Consider the following 21,962-nt stretch of genomic DNA (forward strand, 5'->3'; position numbering starts at 1 on the left):
TTTTGTTTCCTTCCTCTTCTGTGTTTTTCTATGAAGACAAAGGTTACCAATGTGTGGCTGGTGAATCTGGCCATAGCCGACCTGATCTTCTCCATCACAAGAGTCCTTTCCCTGATTAAGAAGCTCTGCTTCGAATACTGGCCCTTTGGAGTTTTCCTCTGCAAATTCAACGGCTTCTTCAAATACGCCAACATGTTCTGCTCCGTCTTCCTGCTGGCTGTCATCAGTCTGGACAGGATGCTGTGTGTCTGGAGGCCCGTCTTTACAAAGCGACGACGTACCCTGTGTGCTGCCAGGGTGGTGACGGTTTGCGTCTGGATCGCAGCGATCCTCTTCAGCAGTCCCTACTTTTTCTACCGCCAAGTCTACCTGGGAAAGAACAACATGAGCAAATGTTCCATGGAGGTGAAGGAGAAGAAGGAGGGAGACATCACCATCAAATATGCTCTGTATTTAAACAGGTTCCTGTGTGGCTTTGTTTTTCCTTTCATGGCCATTCTTATCTGTTACATCATGACCGGCATCGGCATCCGACGCACACGTTTTTCAGGAAAGTCACGCCCCCTTCGTATACTGGCATCGCTGGTCATTGCGTTTTTCTTGTGCTGGGGTCCTTACCATTGTCTGCTGCTTGTGAAGATGGTGGATAAAAAAAATCCAGTGTTGAAAATATGGCAGCCTTTGGCGAATGGCTTTGCCTATTTTAACAGCTGTGTTAACCCGTTATTGTACTTCTGCATGGGGCTGGATGTAAAAGGTCAGTTTAGACAAAGTATGATGGGTATTTACAAGAAAGCTTTTGCTGATGACTTTGAAGGTCAGACGAGTCAGTCTAACGACCGCTCTCTGGATGAATCCATTGCATCAAAAATCAGTCATGCTGTGGTGACGGAAAGAACTCCAGTTTAATTCATGCAATTCAGAGTTATAAGAAACTACTTATGGAAATTATTCTATATGTTGAAATGTCTTCCAGGCTTCTAACAGCACAATTTCAGCACATTTTGCTATCAAAGTTGCAGACTTTTACTTAGTTGTTACTTAGCTGACCATGGTACTCTGGTTTTACCATGGTAATCAGGTTTGATAGCTCAAAAGAATAATGTGTATGTTCATGGTTCTTGAAATCTAAAATAGAACTTTAAAAGGGTGAATAGACTGAACAAGACACATTCTCACTATTTTATATCTTATTCCTAGAGGAAGAAGCTTTAGTTTGGCTCTGAGGGTGTTTTTTCTACACAAATTGACTCAACAGTTTAACTTTTAAGTTAACTTTTGAGTCAATACTTCTAAGGCAAATTTTTTCTCTGACATTGATCTCTTACATGAATAGATCTGACAATGTATTATATTTGTACACATGCTACTTGTGGACCGACATGTGTCAGAAATAACCATGTAATGCAATACATCTTGCAGTGTTAAATGGCTGAAATGAAGTAATTTTAAAAAGCACATTTTCTATGTAAGCAGCAGACAGAAATTCCAAAATGTGCTTTTTAAATTAAATAACATGTTTAATAATATTTTTTTTTAATAATTATCCACCGTTAACATAACATAAAAACTATGTTAAAACTAGCAACCACATAATGGAAAAAAAAATTAACAACAAAAAAGCTTTTACAATTCACATTCTTACTGAACTTGGATGCAGAGTTTCCTCCGAAAGGTGTATGAGTTGTTTTGGTGCTTGTGATCTAAGTCACAGAGAAAAAGTGGAAGTGTAAAGTCTGGAGGAATAGGAATTAAAAATAAGAGAGGGAAGTAAAACTATAACAGGAAACCCAGTAATAGTCATGATTCTGTCTGTTTTTATAGAGCTCAAAGCAAACAGATGAACTGAAACTGTACAGAAAGTCCACTGTTTTTCAAAAGAATACATATTTTGGTTTCAAGTGCATGTCTTTTTTTGTTTGCCTCCATTTAATGTGCCTTGTAGAGTTTCAGTTACTATTTACACCAGTTCAACGTCACTAAAGTCTATTGAACAACAAGCTGAAGTCAAGAATCTGGTGATCTCTAACTAAAAGCTCATTAAGCAGTGTAGCAGGAAAAGATGTGCAGAGTTCTTACATATCATTTGGAAATAAGGGTGACTGTTTATCTATCTGATGCATATTTATGTTTTTCTGTAGCACCATTCTGATGTGTTGCTATATTTTAAATGAGAATATGTAAGAAAGTTAGAGCTCTGTGTTTATTTCTGTAAGCTCTGTGTTTATTTCTGTAAGCTCTGTGTTTATTTCTGTAAGTTATTCAAATATCAAATCATATAATGGTGTAAAGACATAATAAAAATATTTAAACAATTTATTTCTGTACATTTTATTTTATAAATGACATATTTCTATTATTCTTTGACCAAAGCATATCATTTATGTGACTGTAATGCATTAAATGATTTTAATTACTCCCAGGTTCATGTTTTGGTTAAAATGCTGAAGTGAATGCTGCACTTTGATCACTTTATTCTGATTAAGTGCCTATAAAGTCAATGCTTTATTGCAAAAATAAAATCCACTGCAGGAATGTACATTGCGGGTTAATATCCCCCTTGCTGTAATACTTCACCTTCAAATATTAAAGATGACTTTTGTAGAGCTGAAAGATATTTATGCTCATTGTTAAAAGAAGCTCTTGTAATATTTGCTCGCTTTATTTTGCCTTCACTCTAGTCTGATTTTACCTCCGCTACCTCTGATATATAGATCTCCCAAAATAAACCTTTGATGTGTATTTAAAACATAAATATGATTTAAATATAATAATTGCCCTTCAGATTGAAACAGGTTGACTTAGTTTGATCTCTGTGGGTTTGATTAACAAGTTAGCCTCAGATAAATAATATTTTTAACGGATGTTTATTTTCCATAAACTGGGATTATTTTATTTTAGGTTACCCTACCCTTGTGAAGATAAAAACAGTCTGGCAGATGTTTGATACATTTTCAGGTGGAAAAACTTAACTTAACCCAGTTGGTTTCCTGTTACAGAACTGGCTTTTAATCTGAATCTATTCGTTTTCAACAGAGTTTAAGGTCTGTGGTTTCCATTCACATCAATTTAATTTCTTTTTATACAGTGCCACAACACATCATGTCAAGGCACATTGCAAAGTCTATCATATCAACATTTTTCAAAAGGGTTGAAAATTAATAGAAGTCAATGAAAGTCAAAGCACAGTCCATATCAAGCCCCAGGATTTAAATGCCCAGGTTTTGGTTTCCCGGGGTAAACCAAAACCTGCGCCGTTTAAGTTTGTTGCATTTCCATTTGCTAGGCACTGTTTTGTAGATCAGCCCAATGACATGAGAATGTTGTGTACAACTCCGGTCCAACGGGTGGCAGCAAGAAGGCAAGAAGCTGTATCTGTGTCACTAATCCAGACTCCAGAGAAACAGGTTGGAGAATGCATAACTAGTTCTGCTTATGGCATTACATCTCCTTAGCCCTTTTACACCGGCCCTACCGCTTTCTGACTACTCGGCCCCGCTCTATTCTACTCCTGTTGGTATAAATAAATAACAATAAAGCACAGCTTCCCCCTGCGTGCGCGGGGACCTTATGGGGGCAGTGGCAGAAGCGGATTCTTTAGAGACCAAACCATGAGTGTGTAAAATGAGAGAAAACGTTGCTAAATCGTACAGCTGAATTAAATGAAGAGCGCCCGTCTCCATCTAGAAAGCTGAAATATCTTTAATATTTTCTTTTGTTTCCTTCATTGTTCATGATTTGTAAATAGTATGAGTTCACAGTCCACAAACTTAGATTTACATGAAAAGTCAGTTTTGGGGAAATGTGTTGTCTTTGTACAAGGAACAATGAAAGGGCCACGTTTGATCGTTAATTCTAAATATCTACGTATCTAATTACAGAACTGTAGCAAAAACGTTTATAATCAACTTAAAATGGCGAAGACATTCAGTGAAGATTTTTACATTTGATATCTGGGACTTGCAGATATTCATCAAACGGCCGACTCAACGCTGCAGCAGCGAGGTTCTCAGGACAGACCAGCCTATCAGCAGAGTCCAAAAACAGATTCAAAATTGGCTCATAACCTTGATGTACAAATTTCACAGATGAAGTTTGGAGGATAATTTCTTACCGAAACGCTTATTAAAACTACTTAAAACCACAAGATACAAATCTTTTTGGAATTGTTCTTTTTCTTATTTCGGTCAGTGGTGTGATTTCTTGATTTTCTCGCGGCATTGTCTAGGATATCCACAAGTTTGGATTTATTCATTTATTTGTGATGGCATTCATTTTTGAATGAATTCTTTCATCTAAATATCATTCATCCCAAAGCTTTCGAGGAATTTTTTTTAGTACTAGTGATTTAAGACACACAAGGAAAGTAGAACTGTTGTGCGTTGAGGTATATTACCAAATAAGCAGAGGGAATGGAAACCATTGAAAGATATCCAGTAATAGTCACAATTATTTCTGTTTTGACAGAAGTCTGGGTGAATAAATGAAATGAATAAGGAACTGCATTTTTTCCTCTTTTTTTCTTAGTTTGGTTACATAAGATGTCACTGTACAGAATGACGTATAATCCTGTCCTGCTGCAGCTCCGTCCTGTTGCATTCATTGTAATAAATAATTTTGTGAAGGCTTTAGATTCTGAAATGACTTATCACCTCTGACCCAGCTCCTATAAACAGCTCTCTCATCTGCTGCAGAAAGGAGGCAGCCATGGCAGTGTCACATAAGCCAGTGTCAAATTGGAATGCCTAAAGTAGTTATAGATTTGATTCTTTGTTTTGTGGTATTAGTTATGTAATTCATTCAAAGAATCCCATATTTGTGTGAATAAAAAAAAAATCTAAAACATTTAACCTGTTCAATTTAGCCAATTTTACTTGACAAGTGAATGCTTTACATGCTGTTCAGAAAGCTAATATTTTTAGTTAAAAATGATTGCAGAGGTGAAGCCGAAACTCAGAAACTTTGAAATAGACTTGCTTGTGCACATTATGAAAACTGATATAATCAAAATAAAATGTTACGATTGCAATAATGTCGATCTTAAAAACTGAAACTATAAACAAGTCTAAACATTTACAGTCAATGTGAGTTTTACATTTTTATTCCAAATGTCCAACTCATGACAACAGTAACACTACTGAGTGTTTTTTCTCTTATTTTTTTCTGACTTGTTTTGATGCTGAACTTCTATTGCAATAAAAATTATTTAACATGCAAACTCTACCACCTGCTGTTCGTGTGACAAATTGCATGCTGTGCCCATACAGTTAAAGCCGATTCCTAACAAGCTGGTCTTTTTCTTGTTTTATTTATTTTTCATTTGCTTCTTTTTTTTAAGAATGGACAGTGTCTCCACAACCATCTGTTTTGAAAGGTTCAATCACAAGATACTCTTTGTGTTGGCTCACATGGAAAAGGGTTGAAACAGAAAGCACAACGGTTTGTTTTGTCTCTTCTCTGTTTTTGTTTCAGTTTGAGCTGTGTACCTGACCTTTTGTCGTAAAACCTGAAACTGTGTAAAAGTTGAAATTATATTGTGGGCTTGCAGTAAAAAATTTGGGCCCAGTCTTTCAGTTGACGTATCCTGTTCTTTGTCTTGTTGAACTGTAATAACACTACTATGCTCACAAACACACGGGGATTTAAATTACTACCAGCCTGCCCCTACATTTTCAGTCAATCTGAAACGGAAATATTGGAAACTGAAGAAATGGAAAATCCAGTAATGGTTACAGTCAGACCTCTCAGCATTTATGGAAAGGTCAGAGTCCGATTATGTTAATTTTCAGAAGTGACAGCGCCCAGTTGCTGTCACGGCAACTGGAGTGGATCCAGACAACTCCATCTAATTTTTAACCAACTAGACATCTACACATGGAAGTAGAAATGTTTTACTTTTGTTAAAAAGTGAAAGAGGAGTGTAGACCCCTTATTGTTCAGTTAGTGGGTTAAAACAGAAAAAAACACGCACAACTGTTCTCCCATGATTGTTTCAACATATCAAGACTGGCTAAGGATAATCACGTCTGTTTAATCTCCATCCACAACATTAATGCTCAATACTGAACCTTATAAATAAGTAAACTGCTCTGTGGTCATTTACAGATATCTGACAAAAATACAATTTGCTTTGATTGTATATATATATATATATATATATATATATATATATATATATATATATATATATATATATATATATATATATATATATATATGTATATATGTGTGTGTGTGTAAACGCATCGCTATTTGCTTTCCTAAATATGTTTAAATAGTTTACAGCTGTTCCAGTAACATAAAACAATTAAATAGTTATGAGTAAAAATGCCTACTCCACCCCCTCCACCCGCTATCCGTCTGCACACACACATCTCTCTTTCTCTCTCTCTCTCTCTCTCTCTCTCTCACCTCATCCTTGTCTCCCTCCCCCTCATAAATAAACAAAAGCTCAAAATAGACTCACCTGCACTGCATTGCGCTGGGCACACTCTGAAGATGCGTTCACATTAGCCCCACAATGTCGCCACTTTCATGTGCTGTCGCTCGTCTGACTGTATCGCTCGCTGTTCTCACAGCGGGCGACAAATAAGAAACACAGCAATACAATGGTGCTATCAAAAACCTTTTTAACTATAATCAGCTAATTTGATGTTTTCCAGTCAGGTTTCTGTGCTCACCACAGTACAGAGACCACCCTTGTCAAGGTGTTAAATGTCATCCACATAAATGCAGACTGTGGAAGAACCAGTGCTGGTATAATTGGACCTCAGTGCAGCATTCAATACTGTCGATCATTCCATTCTCTTAGAACTACTGGAAAACTGGGTCAACCTTTCTGGTACAGCACTAAACTGGTTTAAATCCTACTTAAAGGACAGGGGCTTTTTTGTGTTAGTAGATAACTTTACATCAGAGACGACAAAAATGACATGTGGAGTTCCCCATGTAGATGACACACAGCTCTACATCACCATGTCACCAGGTTGAAAAAGAGCATGTCCACTCTATAGGCATCACAGATCAATAAAACAACAACAGCCTCATGCCAAATAATTTATTCATTTTAATTAAGAAGTATTTGTAAATAAATAAAAAATTAAAAATCAGATTGTGAAAGCTTTAAAAGGGTTTTTGTTTTAAACAGAATCTTCTGGATAATTACTTCTGATGTTTAGCTTTGAATTCTTATATTCAAACTCAGAATCAGAATCAGAAATACTTTAATAATTCCAGAGGGAAATTATTTTCGGTACACGCTCCATATATACAAACAACATAATTATATATATATACAACATTCTTCACAAAAGAAATATAAATATATGTACATATATAGCTATATATATATTTATAATTATTTACAGATCTAAAGTAAAGTGATAATGGCAATGTGCAATAGAGAGCAAAAAGAATGGATAAATGTCAATAATTGTAAAAAATTCTATAATTCTGAGTCAGAATTATGGGGGGGGGGGGGGGCAGGGGGGGGTTTCTGACTCTCAGGGTGAGGCGTTGTAGAGATTGATGACCACAGGCAGGAATGATTTCCTGTGGCGCTCTGTGGTGCATCTGGGTAAGAGGAGTCTTCTGCTGAAGGAGCTCCTCTGCTGGGCCAGTGTGTCATGGAGAAGGTGTGAAACATTGTCTAAGATGGACTGAAGCCTGGACAGCATCCTCCTCTCTGACACGGTTGTCAGAGTGTCCAGCTCCTTCACCACAGGATCACCGGCCTTCCTGATCAGTTTCTTCAGTCAGTTGCTGTTCGCAACCCTCAGCCCACTGCCCCAGCATGAGACAGCAAAGAAGATTGTACTGGCCACAACAGACTTATAAAACATCCTCAGCAGCGTCCTACAGATGTTAAAAGACCTCAGCCTCCTCAGGAAAAAGAGCCGGCTTTGGCCCTTTTTGTAGACCGCCTCTGTGTTTCTGGTCCAGTCCAACTTATTGTTAAAGTACACTCCCAGGTTCTTATACTTCAAATTTCACTTATACTCCATGCGCCCAATTTTCACCACTGTTGTTAAGTTTGTGAGACAAGCTTTCCTGGGATACGTAGCTTAAGTTTGTATAGTCAGTCCTCTCATAGTTTGAATCCGCAATGGAGGTAGAGTTTACCTGCAGAGAGATTAAAAAAATCATTACTAGATAAAATTGCAGCAACACTAATGCAAAGGTAAATTTAATAGCTAGAATTCTGAGGTTTTTATGAGATGAGAATCGCTGGACTGTTTATGTATCAACAGCAAAACTATTTTAATACTTTATGCTGCTGAACGTTACCCCTGATTAATTGTTTACCTTTATTTAAACACAAACATAGTGTTACTGTTTAATACCTCCAACAGCTATGGTGTCAGACTCAGGATTAATGACACACCGTCAAGGAAATAAAAACAGTTAGGAATACCTTCATTTCAACAGAAATAGCCAGTACCTGCTTATCTGGAGATTTTTGTTGTTTTAACTCTGTTTCCAAAAACGCTATGTAGTGAATGAGGGTGGAGACCCTAAAACAACGAAAACAATGTCACAATTACTCTCTCGTTTTCAACCCCAATTATCAAAACATGTAAAACATTTAATTTGATATTAGTGTTCACCTATGGTATAGCATGCCAACGAACTGAAGCAAAACTGAAATAGCGAATCCCAGAATGAACATGAGGCTCATGGGTTCGATTTGGATCTGCCCTCCAGTTTCCTTCAGGTTTAAGTCCACGATATTGATGTGGAGGGAGAAGACATCAAACACCTGGAAGATGAAGGCAGCCACCAGCCACAGGGCATTCAAGAAGAAGAAGGAAAAGTTTATCTGTGTTGGGATAGAAATGCAGAGTTAGACTGAAATAAATGTCAAACGTTAACACTGTCAGCATTTCAGTCCTTCACAATGACCTTGTTTCTCAGCTCTTGTAAGTCATTTTGGGTCTTCTTTTGCTTTTCGATGTCATCTTTCACAGGTTCAAGATACATCTTGATAAACTCGTTCCAAAAGTTTTCCTCCTCCTGCAACAATGCAAAAAAAAATAAAACTAAATTGCAAAGTGAGACAAAGCCTAAATACATTTACAAATATATTTCATTATTTTCAATATTGATTTGGGGAAAATTCTGAAGCAACACCTCTTTGTCATCCCTGTTAAATAAACAGTGTTAATACCGTCTACTCCTGGATCAGTGACTTCTTTACTAACAGGCCCCAGGTGGTGATGATAAACTAACATCTGCCCCACTGAGAACCTGACACAGTGGTTCTCCAGGAATAACCTCTGCCTGAATATCAGCAAGACCAATGAGGTCATAGTGGACTACAGTGGGTCCAGGAAGTATGAAAACACACTCCTTTCTGCATAGAGGGGGGGGGGGTACTGGAGTGTGTGGACAGCAGGAACTTCCTGGGCATTCACATTTCCTCTTATCTCTCTTGAACTGAGAACAACTCCCACCTAGTGATGAAGCACCAAAAATGCCTCTTCTTTTTCAGAAGAATAGTAGAAACTGGACCTTCTACTCAGCTGCTCATAAACTTTTGTAGAGCAGCAATTAAAAGTATCCTGTTTCTCAGTGTGTATACCCAGGTAATGCACCGTGTGTCCCACTTCCATCGGGTAAACATTTAAGGAAGATTAAATAAAACACCAATAGACTCCGCAATAGTCACTTTCCCAAGGCAACTATCCCCTGCTCAGGATCAATAAACCACCATTACAGTTCATAGACTGTCTCAGAACAAGCTGCATTTTATGTAAGTGCTTCATTTAAATGTTTAAAAAAAATAAAACACGTTTAATGTTTAATACTTTGTGTCTTCTCAGGGTGTTTTTACATGTTTCAGGGTCTTCTCTAAGAATTCAGAGTGTTTTTGATTTATGTTTGTGTATTATTTGTGCATTCTAAGCCAGTGTTTCACCAAAAATGTCTTTATGGTTACATAATGACAATTAAGACTGTAGAGTCTTGATTCTTGAACCACTGATTCTTGACGAGAAAGCAATTGGTCTTCTGTACCATTTCAAATGACTGAAGCATAAAGAGAAACGGATCTTTGATCATGCTTCTTTGCACTTCGCTCTCAGACTGCAGGTCTGCTGGTGGTTCCTAGAGTCTCTAAAAGTAGAATGGGAGGCAGATCCTTTAGCTATCAGGCTCCTCTCCTGTGGAACCAACTCCCAGTTTTGGTCCGTGAGGCAGACACCCTATCTACTTTTAAGACTAGGCTTAAAACTTTTCTTTTTGACAAGAATTATAACTAGTGACTCATGTTACTCTCAGCTACCTTTATAGTTTTACTGCTATAGGCTTAGGTTACTGGAGTATATCAGGATCTAATTTTCTCACTATATTGAGTTCTACTGTTCTTCAATTATGCATTATGTGTTGTCATTTCTGCTTTAACTTTCTGTTCTCTCTCTTTTCTCTTCATAGTAGGTACACCTGGTCTGGCGTTCTGTTAACTTTGACATCATCCAGAGAAGACGACTCACCTGCTACTACCATCTAATGTAGAACAGATTACTGGATTAATGTGTGCTTCTGTGCTTTTTTGTTTCTCTTGTTGTGTCTCTGTTCTGTCTTCTGTAACCCCAGTCGGTCGAGGCAGATGACCGTTCATACTGAGCCCGGTTCTGCCGGAGGTTTTTTTTCCCGTTAATGGGTGGTTTTTCTTCCCACTGTCGCTTCATGCTTGCTCAGTATGAGGGATTGCAGCAAAGCCATGTACAATGCAGATGACTCTTCCTGTGGCTCTACGGTTCCCCAGGAGTGAATGCTGCTTGTCGGGACTTTGATGCAATCAACTGGTTTCCTTATATAGGAAATTTTTGACCAATCTGTATAATCTGACCCAATCTGTATAATATGATTGAACTTGACTTTGTAAAGTGCCTTGAGATGACATGTTTCATGATTTGGCGCTATATAAATAAAATTGAATTGAATTGAATTGAATTGCACAATCCAATACAGATCTTCCAGACTCCTGTCTCCCCTTATACAATTTGTTTTTCTTTAGTTCTGCCCAAAGGTTTTCTATAATAGCCGACTCATATGTAAAGACTGGGGTAGCCAAAGAAGGACGCAGAATTTGCTCATGGTGAAAGATATCTGTTTTATGCCTGTGCAAATACTCAGTTATCCGGGTCATTCACATCATCCACTGGAGCACAAACACTCTGTTATCAGAACGCTGAATTACTGGGCTGACCACATTATACAGAGTAGAAACAAAAATAACACTAGCACATCAGGAAATCACTACAAGCTTGTGGTTACCCAAAATGGGCCAATGTCAAATCAGCCAACAAAGCTAGCAGAAAAAAATCTGCATTGAACACAGAGGAGGAAACAGACTCAAAAATAGTGTCACTTCTTATGTGCCAGGAGTTTCTGAGAAACTCAGGAGTATTTTCTCCAAACACAACATACCAGTAAATTTCAAACCTAGTATCACTCTCAGACAGAAAGTGGTTCATCCCAAAGACAGAACACCCAAACCACAGCTGAGAGGCATTGTGTCTGTGGTCCAATGCTGTAAACACTGCTCAGACTCCTACATCGGACAAACTAAACAACAGTTACATAAACACATGAAAAAACACAGGAGGGCCAGCAGCTCGGGGCAAGACCCAGCAGTCCACCTGCACCCCAAGAACAAAGAGCACTATTTTTATGACGATGATGTCAAGATTTTGGACAGGGAGAACAGATGGTTTGAAAGAGCAGTGAAAGAAGTAATCTTGATCAAAAGAGAAAAGCCATCACTAAACAGAGGGGGAGGATTGCCCTTCCAACTCCCCAGGGTTTACATCTTCAGCTCTTTGTGTTAGCCAGTAACCATTTTTCTAGCCAAATCCGCCCTTGTCTGCGCGTGGTGACATCCAGCGGTTAGTGAGGTAGCTTATCGTTAGCCAACGCTATCTTGTGCAGAGCAAGGAGAGGCTGAGCTAACCATGATTAAAACTAGGTTATTATTTGGGTCAAAGCTGTTTTGAGGGCCTTAGCTGAGAGCTATTGTGAAGCTGGGTGGCTAACGGGCTAGCCATCATTAGCCAGCCACCATCTTGGGGCCCCAAGCCAGAACTGTTTAGAAACTAACTGTTGCATGGACTAACACCTGCTTTTTGTCTGGGCACCGCCATTTTAAGCTTCAGGCCTAGTGTATACCAGCCATTACCTATTGCTAGCTGTTATGTATGTGACAAAACAATACATTATTCAATGGCACTATTTTGTGTTGTATGCGGAAGAATACCAAATGTGGTATCGGCGCATTGATCTCACATTGTTCTGGAAAAATACAGTCTAATAAACAAGTTATGTTTCACTGAGGTTCTGCTGACTTTATATATAGTTAAGTTATGAAACGAACATAACACAAGCCAAAACCCCTTTCAATGCTTTTTTACATCACAACTGCTGCTATTTTGATGGTCATTATTCAATGTTTGATCCAGCAGGATTTAATCAACTGTGAATTAATTACAGATAGCTCCCCCTACAATTAATCCATTTGTATTGACCTTTATCTTAATTTGATTCCTATTTTCGTGTTTTTATTTAGTAGTGTGTTCAGGTATTGTTATTTAACAGACTAATTGCTGTAACAGCGAATTATTGGTTTAATGAATTGTAACTAGCTTAATCGTGGTCGTTCTGTGATTATTTTGAATCAGTGATCGAATGGTCTCTAAGAGCATGAATCTGCTGTCTTTTGAGGTAACAACCAAATATACTTTCATTTGCTTGTGGTTAATGACTAATGATTAATAACTTCAATTGCAAGTGTAATTTAACGTTAAAACATTTGCTCAGGCAAGCCTAATTCAATTTTACAGCTGGTTAGTTACCCATGTCCTAAATAAGGTGGTAATTGTTAATTAATAAACCAATTACGAATGGTAATCATTAAAGGCTGATAGCCCTTGATCACGATTTGAGATAATTTTTGTCGTAGCTACCGTTTGATTTGAGTGACACATTATTAATTATAATATCCAATTTTAATTGTTAATAACATTCACTATCAAACAGGTAAATTGCAAAACAATTTGTTAGTAATAACATCAGGTCTGATAGTGGCAGCTCTATTGAAGATAAAAGAACATTTGTACCTTGTCCAGGGATTGTTCCTGCAGCTGTATGTCATTGGACAAACTCTCTAGTTCTGTTATCCAGCCTGCAGAATAGAGAGGAAAGGAGAATTTCACAACTTTGCAAGTTCTAGAAAAATATCCAGATAGAACTTTGCCTACACTCACATTTAGCAAAAACTCCCATCTTTTCCCTAAAAGAAATTCAGAAATAAATTGAATATCTGGTGCTTCGTGTGACTTACACAGCAGTGATTTTTACTCATGTTTATTACCTACCTTTGTTCATTTTCTGAGACATCCTTCACAATAGTGTTTTGGGGTTGAGGTTCAGGCTGCTTAGACTCAGGCATCAAGTTCTCCTGCTCTATCTGAAGCTGGGATTCTTCTGAACTTGGGGTGGGTTTATTACAACATTTTACACATGAGACAAGTCTCTGGAAGATGCTCCCAGCTGCAAAGTAAAAACTATTAGTTTTGTGGGGGAAAACAACTAGGTTGGAACCTGAGCGGCATTTATCTACCTGCTTTTGTTTTTGCTTGTTGGCCAGTGTCTACAGTTGTTGCAGCCCCTGCAGCAGGCTTTGTTTCTCTGGTGCCCCATGAAACACTGTTCATATTGACCATGGAGTAGATGGTGAGTAGGAGATAGGCACTGGGGATGCAGATGATGTAGAGAAAGCCATAGAACACTAAATGAAGTTCCTGAGGATGCATCAGCGCAGTGACAGTATAAATAATGGACACGGCCACAATGAAAATGCTGCTGGGTGTAAGGATGGTTTTTTCCTTCACCATTGAGGCTGGAAGAAAACAGAGGAGGTATTAAATATAAGGCAAAAAGATGCAACAACAGTAGTTAGAACTGAAATCTATATTTACCAATAATTGATATGGTCACCACCACCATGAGGAATGCATACATGACACTAAGTATTGCTGCAATGGTGATCTGTGTGTCTGGTTTGAGTTTAAAGCAAAGACCCAAGTAGATGGCAGGAGGTATCACAGCGATGACCAGAGCACCAGCAGCATTTATATTGAAGAGGAAGGACAAACTACCTGTAGGACAAGGTAGACAGATATTTTTATTATTGTGTATATTGTTTTCACCTTCATATGCATTTCATTGTTCATTTATTTCATTTTTTCACAGACTCAGAGTGAAACTGACCTGCAACCATAAGGCAGATGGTGGCTGGAGCGAGAATGGCAGAAATCATGGCAAACAGCTGATAGAACATGAAGGGTTTGGACATAGACAAGTTTCTCTTGGAAACAATGTTGGTTGAGCCCAGCAGATCCACCACATTTGCCATTGTGGAAGGGCCCCATCGTTTGCGCTTAAGAATAACAATAATAATCAGTATGTATGTTACATTTTTTGTCCATGATTTTTTATTTATCTATTCAGAATAATGCAAACAGGGACACCAATTATACGAAACATCCATGATAGCAGTGCCTTAAGTGGGCCAGAATGCACTACTATGTAGTACCGGTATGCAGTACATTTTATCCCTCAGCATACTGGAAGTTTTTCCAGCTTTCCCCAGCAGTAGGTACCATGTCCTGTCCTCTCTACAGCTTACAGCTTTAAGCCTGTTTGTTTAGAGAAAAATATTGACTCTTTGGTTTTGGTGCACAATGCATGCTGTACTTTCAAGTGGATTTCGGTGTTTCCGAGGAAACCGATCATGGCTGTGATGTTGACCTGGCTCCAAAAGGGCCCAAAGAGGACCTGAACTGGAGCAGAGTAGAATGATAACAGCAGAACTGTGAACAGTCCTTCGCTATACAACAAAACGGAGGTTTGACGTGCTCACGTAACACCAATGTGCATGCATGTTCTTTATTAGTTTCAACTTGCTGGCTGATCATGTGCATTTTGGTGTTATGCAATCATTGTAGCTCCACTGCTCTGACCATATACTTTGAAAAGCGCTGAGAGTCCCTGTACCATTTTTTCCCTGGTGTGAAACCCCATTGCTTTTTTTACATACACAAGATAGGTTTGTCATGTTCTAGTCTGTTCTATTTCTGGTCCACTTTTCTTACTGGCTTCCATGTTTGCAAGGTGCTGCTTTTTTAATAAAATACTAAATACTGCACTCTGTTTTGGGAAACCTGGGAACTCTCATATGATTAGCTCAGGAACCAGGAAGTAAACATGTGCAACTCACTGTACCGAAGTAGTTCTGCACTGTACCTCTGATTTTGAAAGGAGTAAATTTTGATCAAAACATTGTTGATGGAGAGAACCGATTATTTAATAGGGAATGTGACAAGTTAGGATGATTTTGATTAATTTCATAGTAAATTTTGTACTTATTGCTCGGTTAAGGCACTGCATGAAAGGTAAATTGACCAGCACTGTATATCTTGATACATATACAGATATACAGTTTGATGAGCTTTCAAGCTCCCCCAAACCTTTTGGAGATCAGTACCAAATCACATAAACACTCCCCAACAGTGCAACACACATTAATTTGCAGGGCAGGAGTGGGCCCTCAAAAATTTCAATCCCAAAAACTATTATAATGGGATTAGATGACATGGATCATTAATCAATATTGTAAGGGTGGTGCTAACCCTTTGGTTAATAAGGATTTGGTATTCTAGCATTGCAGTGTTGTTGAAAGGCTTCTGCATTGTTCCGGTGCTTACCTGGTTATAAAGCTCCTTGAAGTTTTCTGGTGCATTGGTGTAGGCGTCAGATGCTGCATTGTATTCCACTCTCCACCCTTGTTTCAGAAGCAAAGTGCACAGCCAGCGGTCTTCGCCTGAAGTAACAAGAAAATGCATTTAGCAGAATTTACCACCTGAGCCTAGTGAAAATCTAAAACACAGTTCAGGAAATATCAGGGAAAAGAATTTAATCATTAGAGAGTGGATGATTTATCACAGTTCTGCTGTGTTTTATTAGTTTAATTATTAAACTTCAAACGATTTGAACAATAGGTTTTCAGTTTTAATCTGACAGCACCTATTACCTTGGTCGTACTGGATGTAGTGGCTGGGCTCTGTGGATTTGGTTGAATACCTCTTCATCACGTTATCATCCATTAGCGCCTCTGCTCTGAACAGACTGAAGCAGCCGGGGCTGCACAGCACACAGCCGAAGACGTGCTCAGCTGACTTCTGCAGCCAGTGACTGATAGCATACTCAAACTTCTGGAACCAAACAGCCGGGCCTGCAGAACAAGTACACATGTGTTTTAAAACCTCATCATACCTATTTGTCACGATCGCAACCACACCACGACTATTTGTACTGTGCCTAAATAGCCTTCGTTACATTGCTCCCAACCTGATCCAGTAGGATGAATCCTGCCACATGCTGCACCGACACGAGGATACATTTTCAGACGGTCAATGAGCATCATAACAGCAGCGGGCTGGAAGTCAGTGTCCCCATCTAACGCCAAAAGGAAAGTGTTGTGCTTTTCTTTCTGTAAATAAAGTAGTTTGTCAAGTCAATATCAGAATTTCTAGTTTGCATGCATGTTTGATAAAGTCAAAAACATTGAGAAAAAGATCATAATCTCACCTGGATCTTTTCCCTAAGATCCTTTTCATGTTGTCCTTCCTGCCAGTGTCTGTAATATTTGGTCATCAGTTTCCAGCCCAAAAGGTAGTAAAGGTACATTACCTTTAAATACCCAAAGAACTGTTAGCAAAGCCAAGTTTTGCCAAGACAGAAACATTGATCAAAGATGGGATATTCCCTACCTGAGACCATCTCTTTTTGTTTCGAATTAGCTCTTTGTCCTTGAAGTGAACTACAATGTTATTCTCATGAGGCATTACAACAACAAGACGAGCGCCATATGGTGTCTTTATGATTGTCTGATCAGGAATTTGTTGCTGTACCTTAAAGAAGGATTTATCTAAGTTCTTGAAGATTCTGGCAACACAAAATAAATCAGTTTATTTGACATGGTAAATGCTTCCAGTGGCCAGCCTAGAATGACACTTAAGAAACACAATATCAGACCATCTTTAAACAAGGGTCTTACCCATAAACATCAGCAATAATTTTCACAAGGTCCTTTGCATATGTGTTCAGATGACGGTCCTGACTTCCTTGAACATTTGTGAAGGCATCATCAAAGTAGATGTGGGCTTCAAAGGTGAAATCATCAAACTTTGGCTGGGTCAAAATCTTTGGTCTGTACTGGTCCAGTCTTCAGTAATGAGAAACATGAAGAGAACGTGTGAAGAAGTCCATTTTGAAAAACTTAGAATAAGGATATTAAGATCATACTGTTCTGACAAGAACAATGACTGTTGTCCTCCTAAAGTTGTCTTGAACATAAATTATATTTCTCTTGTGTTTTTACATTTCTATACTTTGTTGCCATTTAAAAAGTGTAAATATTATTTATTCCTGACCAACAGATTATAAAAGACATATGTTGGGAGTCAGCTCACATGACATCAACAGGTATTTTTTCACCAAGATCTTAAAATAAGTTAGTCTGACCCCTCCCATCCAACTATGTACCAACACTCAGGCATACAGTAGTTATGAGACATAAATCAAGACTAGTGATCCTAAACCCAAAAGGCTGGAATTAACTTTGTCCATTGTGTTGCCTGGAGGATCTGCAGGGGTTTCAAACTCCAGTAGTGTGCTTTGGATTTGTCTCTAGTCCTACACACCCGAATAAATTGACTGAATTGCTTCCTCAGCATGCAGCCAAATTCGACATAGTCTTGTTGAAGATGGCTCTCCATTTCTTGTATTGTTTTATGTATGAGAGTCCAGTACAGAAGCTCCCATCCCTCTGCCTGGTTAGATTAAATATGCTAAAGTATAGTATTCTGTTTTGAGTGTTGTTCCTTCAAAACATTTTTACAACAAGTAGAGTTCGCTTGAGGGGAAAAGAGCTGGGGTCCCCCAAGCAGTTTAATCAGCAACAGGGTGTAGTAACTTTGTAATGTTTTTCTCTTCATGTATAGCACTTTGAGTGGTCTTGTTACTGAAAAGTGCTATATAAATAAGCCTGCCTTGCCTCGAAGCAGAGGCATATCTAAAAGTAGCAGAACACTGGTTCTAGGGAGCTCAGGGCTAGTAGCTCAGAGTAGAGTCACTGATCCTCTGTAGTTTGGACATCTGATCAAGATGCCTACTATATGCTTCTCTTTGAGGTTTAAAGTCTGTGTGGGAAGAGATCCCAATAAAGACCAGACTCACTATGTATCCATTCTCCCCTGTAAATACTTTGTATTACCCCAGAATGAGAGTTACATCTGAGGATTGACTGGGTTTCTCTCTAGGACATGTTACCTGACCAATCTCAGATAAGACAAACACAAAATGGGAATGGATATAACAAAAAGCTAGAAAGGTAAAAAGTCAATATGACTCACCTGAAAACTGAGATCATGATATTCATCATTTCCTCATAGGTTTCATGCCACATGGTTGCACAGAGATATACCATGGAAGGAGTAGCATCTTTCCTAAAATTGTACATAACATATCAAATGTAAAATCAATCGTCTGTCCCAATTTACCATTTTACAGGAAATGCATACCACCTGCAAAAAACTGAAACCATAGTTGGAAAGATAATTCAAAAGAACAAAAGTTATATAGCAAACGGCCTAAACAAAGTTCACAGTTTTTTCTGTTTTTGCACTGAATGTGGTAATGTGTGCTGAGCAGACATACTAACAGTAAATTAGTGTGTCGAACACATACTAACTTACCGTTTCTTCCAGCCTTTTTTGGTCCGGATATCAAAACGGGTGTTGAGGAGTAGGGATTGCTCAATAAACGCTCCCTCATAGAGCCTCCTAACGAACAGGTCTTGAGTCTTCTGGATGCGGAATGTGTTTAGGTACCAAATATGGATAGTGGTCAACACTAGACCAATCCACCAGGATGCTGCTGCACCTGATGGGGGAGCAAGAAAACTATTAACCTCCAAAGAGGTTCAATGACTTTACTTTTAACTTCACTTTACTAAAGCATGAATAATGTTATTAATTAGTTTCCTTGCAGTTAATTAGGTAGAAGAAAAATCCTACCGCTCAATAATCCGATGTCAGCTGTCTTGGACATGTCCAGGAAGCACAGAGTGTGTGTAACGTCCAAAACCAGCTGTGAGAACAGGTTCCCACTCAGACTTTGATGTCTTTCATTCACAGCTATGGCACAGTAACTGGTGAAGTTGCTGTTTTCCGTTGTGTTCAGGCTTTTTTGGTGTTCTTGGTAGTAAGTGATGACAGGAAAAATAAACAATGCTATCACAGCCAGGGAGGCGAGGTACAAAGGCAGGATGAAGCATCGGCGCAGGGCGTGCATCTTACAGGCTGTTAATGCAAACCAGTGGCAGAGTGCTGAGGAGATCAGCTGGACCCCAATGATGATGGCTACAATTCTTGTTTCCTGGCTTGGAATAGAGGTCACAACATCCCAGTCCATTTTAGCCAGAGGGACGTAGGCACCAAGCACACAGGTAGTCACCACAATCCTCAGTAAGCTGGAGAGGATGTGCAGCATGTTCTGACACTTGGTCAAGTCTTCAAACAGATTTTTGAGGAAGTTGGGCTTGCTTTTCACACAGATTACCCTTAAGTAGTTCTCCCACCAGTTGAAAGACACTAAGATGGATCCACAGATGGCAAGACCCACCCAGGTGGCTGTCTTCATGCCTGTAGGATCTTTAAGAATGTAAAGGATAAGGAAAAGACTGTAACCAATCAAAATAACCAGAAAGGCGATGATGGAAGGCAGCAGGAAGATCTTTATCCCTTTAGCAGCGCACTGAGTAACTGCTTGCAGGAATGCGGAGAGGACAGCTACACTATTCAGGATTGTCACATTGGTCACAATGTCCAAGTGAGGCATTGCAATGATGGTGAGCACTGCCAACCCCCCAGAAACTATGAACTCGAAGAACAAAACCTGAAGAACAAAGAAAGTAGAGATACATTTGACTAAATACCACAAAAATAAAGCTTGGGTTTGTCATCAGTTGGGGATATATGTAGTTCATTTTTTTAGCTCGTGTCTTACCAGGGCAGTAGATGCTTTTTTCGGCTGCTTGGATGATTTATAACATGCTTTCCAGATGCTTTTGAGCAGAAGAAGGACACTTGGTGCAATGAGAGAGCAGCCAATACACAGCAGTGTGACGGGTTTCAGCTCTGCCCGGAGGGTCTTTGTACCTTCATGAGACAAGGTGATGAGGAGAAGGAACGAAGCCTGGAAAACAAAAACAAAATTCATGTAACCGGTACTGCAACTGGCTGGTGAGAATTAGTATTTGCCAAAACTAAATTAAACAATAAAAAAATAATCTTCTATTTCATTTTATTTTTTTGGAGAAATCAAGTAATGAATTCAATCGTTTAAATAAAGCCTCTGAGGCTAGGTTCACACTGCAGGTCTTGATGCTTAATTCCAATTCCAATTACATTTTTTTGCTGAAATCAGATTTTTTTTTAGGTGGCCCTTCATATTAATATTATATGTGACTGCCGTCATATTGTTGTCTAAAAGGTTCAAGACCGCAAAGCGACCCGCATGTGTAGATAACAGAAGGAGACGTCACAGAGCCACGCACTGTTTGTGGAAGTAAAGGTAAATGTAATTGTTTCTAGAAGTGTTCAAAAAAGTTTTGTTAAAAAAACAACAACTTGAAAATAAATTAAGATAAAATGCGGATACTGGTTGGCATCTCTCCTTGTTATTATTAGAAAGCTGTTGTGCAATGGGAGCTGATAATATTAAGACCACATCATAGAGAGATGAAGTGAGGTAAGCAGAAAGCAGCACAGCTATTAAAAACAATGTTTCATGTAGCGTTAGCTGCTGCTACCGTGTGTGGATGTGTAGGGAGAGACAGGAGAGTGACGTGAAAGACGGATAAAATGCGACATGAACTTAATAAAGAAATTAAATATGTATCCGAATTAGTACGACATGTAGAAGGGGCACAGATCAGATTGTTTGGGGGGGCAAAAAGATCGGATTTGGGCCGCATTTCCCTGCAATGCAAATGTAGCCTAAGATTTTTAAAAGAAATTGTATGTTTACTTGCAAGCCTTTTTCACTGAATTACTATCATCTGTATGTAAAAATAGTGGTAATATCTTACCTTACTACAAACTGCCAGTCCAAAGATAATGATAGCCACTGCAAGCAAAGATATGATATTTAAAAGCTTCAGCAGCTTCCATGGTGTGCGCTCATCTTCAATGAAAGGGACCTCCCGACAGGTGTCCCATGGCCTCCTAAATTAAGACACAAAGTTTGAGAAAGCTAGATGGTTAAAGGATTTATTTAGAATGAAAATACTCATTAATATTTACGCTTTTGAAGCTTTTATGTTTGAAAGAATGTTTAACATAAAGTATACATTTATCAACAAAGGGGAAATGATAAAGAAATCATTTTTAGTTCAGTTTTATGAGAGTAAATTCCTTTTTCTGTCACTGTAGAATTTAATCTATAGTTATTAAGGTCTCATATCTTGTATATTTTCTGCCGAACAAAATATTAAATAATAAATAAAAGTATATATTTTAAAAAAAAAAAAAAGGATAACATCAAGTTTTAATAATGCATTACTTACTTAAGTTCTCTTCTCCTCTTGCTGCTCTTCTCCATCATAGATCGACTTTATGGATGTTCTCTGATTTTTTCTCACATATTTATCTTAGATACACCTGCATAATTCATGAGCTATTTCAGTCCCGCCCTCCATTGTACCACTGCATTGTGTGGTAAATGTTTGGTAAATGTTCAGGAACAAGGAAATCTCAAAGAGCAACCTATTCTGACATCAGATACGGTAAGCCATTTGAATATACAATAACATTTGAGGGCAACTAGGCTTGGCTGACAAA

The 21,962-nt window shown here is 38.5% G+C and overlaps 2 protein-coding genes and 1 long non-coding RNA gene across 3 annotated transcripts; 1 reads left to right on the forward strand and 2 right to left on the reverse strand.

The window, feature by feature from the left end:
- Positions 1 to 33: 33 nt before the first annotated feature.
- LOC105934072 (C3a anaphylatoxin chemotactic receptor) lies at positions 34 to 2,317 on the forward strand (the record flags this gene model as incomplete). Its single annotated transcript, XM_036134359.1, is given in 1 exon segment — positions 34 to 2,317. A coding segment is annotated over 1 exon segment (876 nt), but the record flags the coding sequence as incomplete, so codon positions are not given.
- Positions 2,318 to 8,061: 5,744 nt separating this feature from the next.
- Positions 8,062 to 8,671, reverse strand: LOC118562082. Its single transcript, XR_004930458.1, has 3 exons — positions 8,607 to 8,671; positions 8,441 to 8,513; positions 8,062 to 8,121 (listed from the first exon to the last, which is right to left on the reverse strand). It is a non-coding gene; the product is annotated as an uncharacterized LOC118562082 (long non-coding RNA).
- Positions 8,672 to 8,883: 212 nt separating this feature from the next.
- Positions 8,884 to 21,723, reverse strand: LOC118562043. Its single transcript, XM_036134339.1, has 16 exons — positions 21,689 to 21,723; positions 21,212 to 21,347; positions 20,128 to 20,316; positions 19,137 to 20,016; positions 18,816 to 19,002; positions 17,117 to 17,284; positions 16,830 to 17,004; positions 16,648 to 16,749; positions 16,408 to 16,549; positions 16,091 to 16,291; positions 15,765 to 15,880; positions 14,269 to 14,437; positions 13,977 to 14,156; positions 13,619 to 13,897; positions 13,116 to 13,180; positions 8,884 to 9,012 (listed from the first exon to the last, which is right to left on the reverse strand). The coding sequence occupies exons 1-16, from the start codon at positions 21,721 to 21,723 to the stop codon at positions 8,884 to 8,886; spliced, it is 3,153 nt and encodes a 1,050-aa protein (XP_035990232.1).
- Positions 21,724 to 21,962: the final 239 nt, after the last annotated feature.

The sequence above is a fragment of the Fundulus heteroclitus genome, unplaced genomic scaffold, assembly GCF_011125445.2.
Source record: "Fundulus heteroclitus isolate FHET01 unplaced genomic scaffold, MU-UCD_Fhet_4.1 scaffold_80, whole genome shotgun sequence".
Classification (NCBI taxonomy): Eukaryota; Metazoa; Chordata; class Actinopteri; order Cyprinodontiformes; family Fundulidae; genus Fundulus; species Fundulus heteroclitus.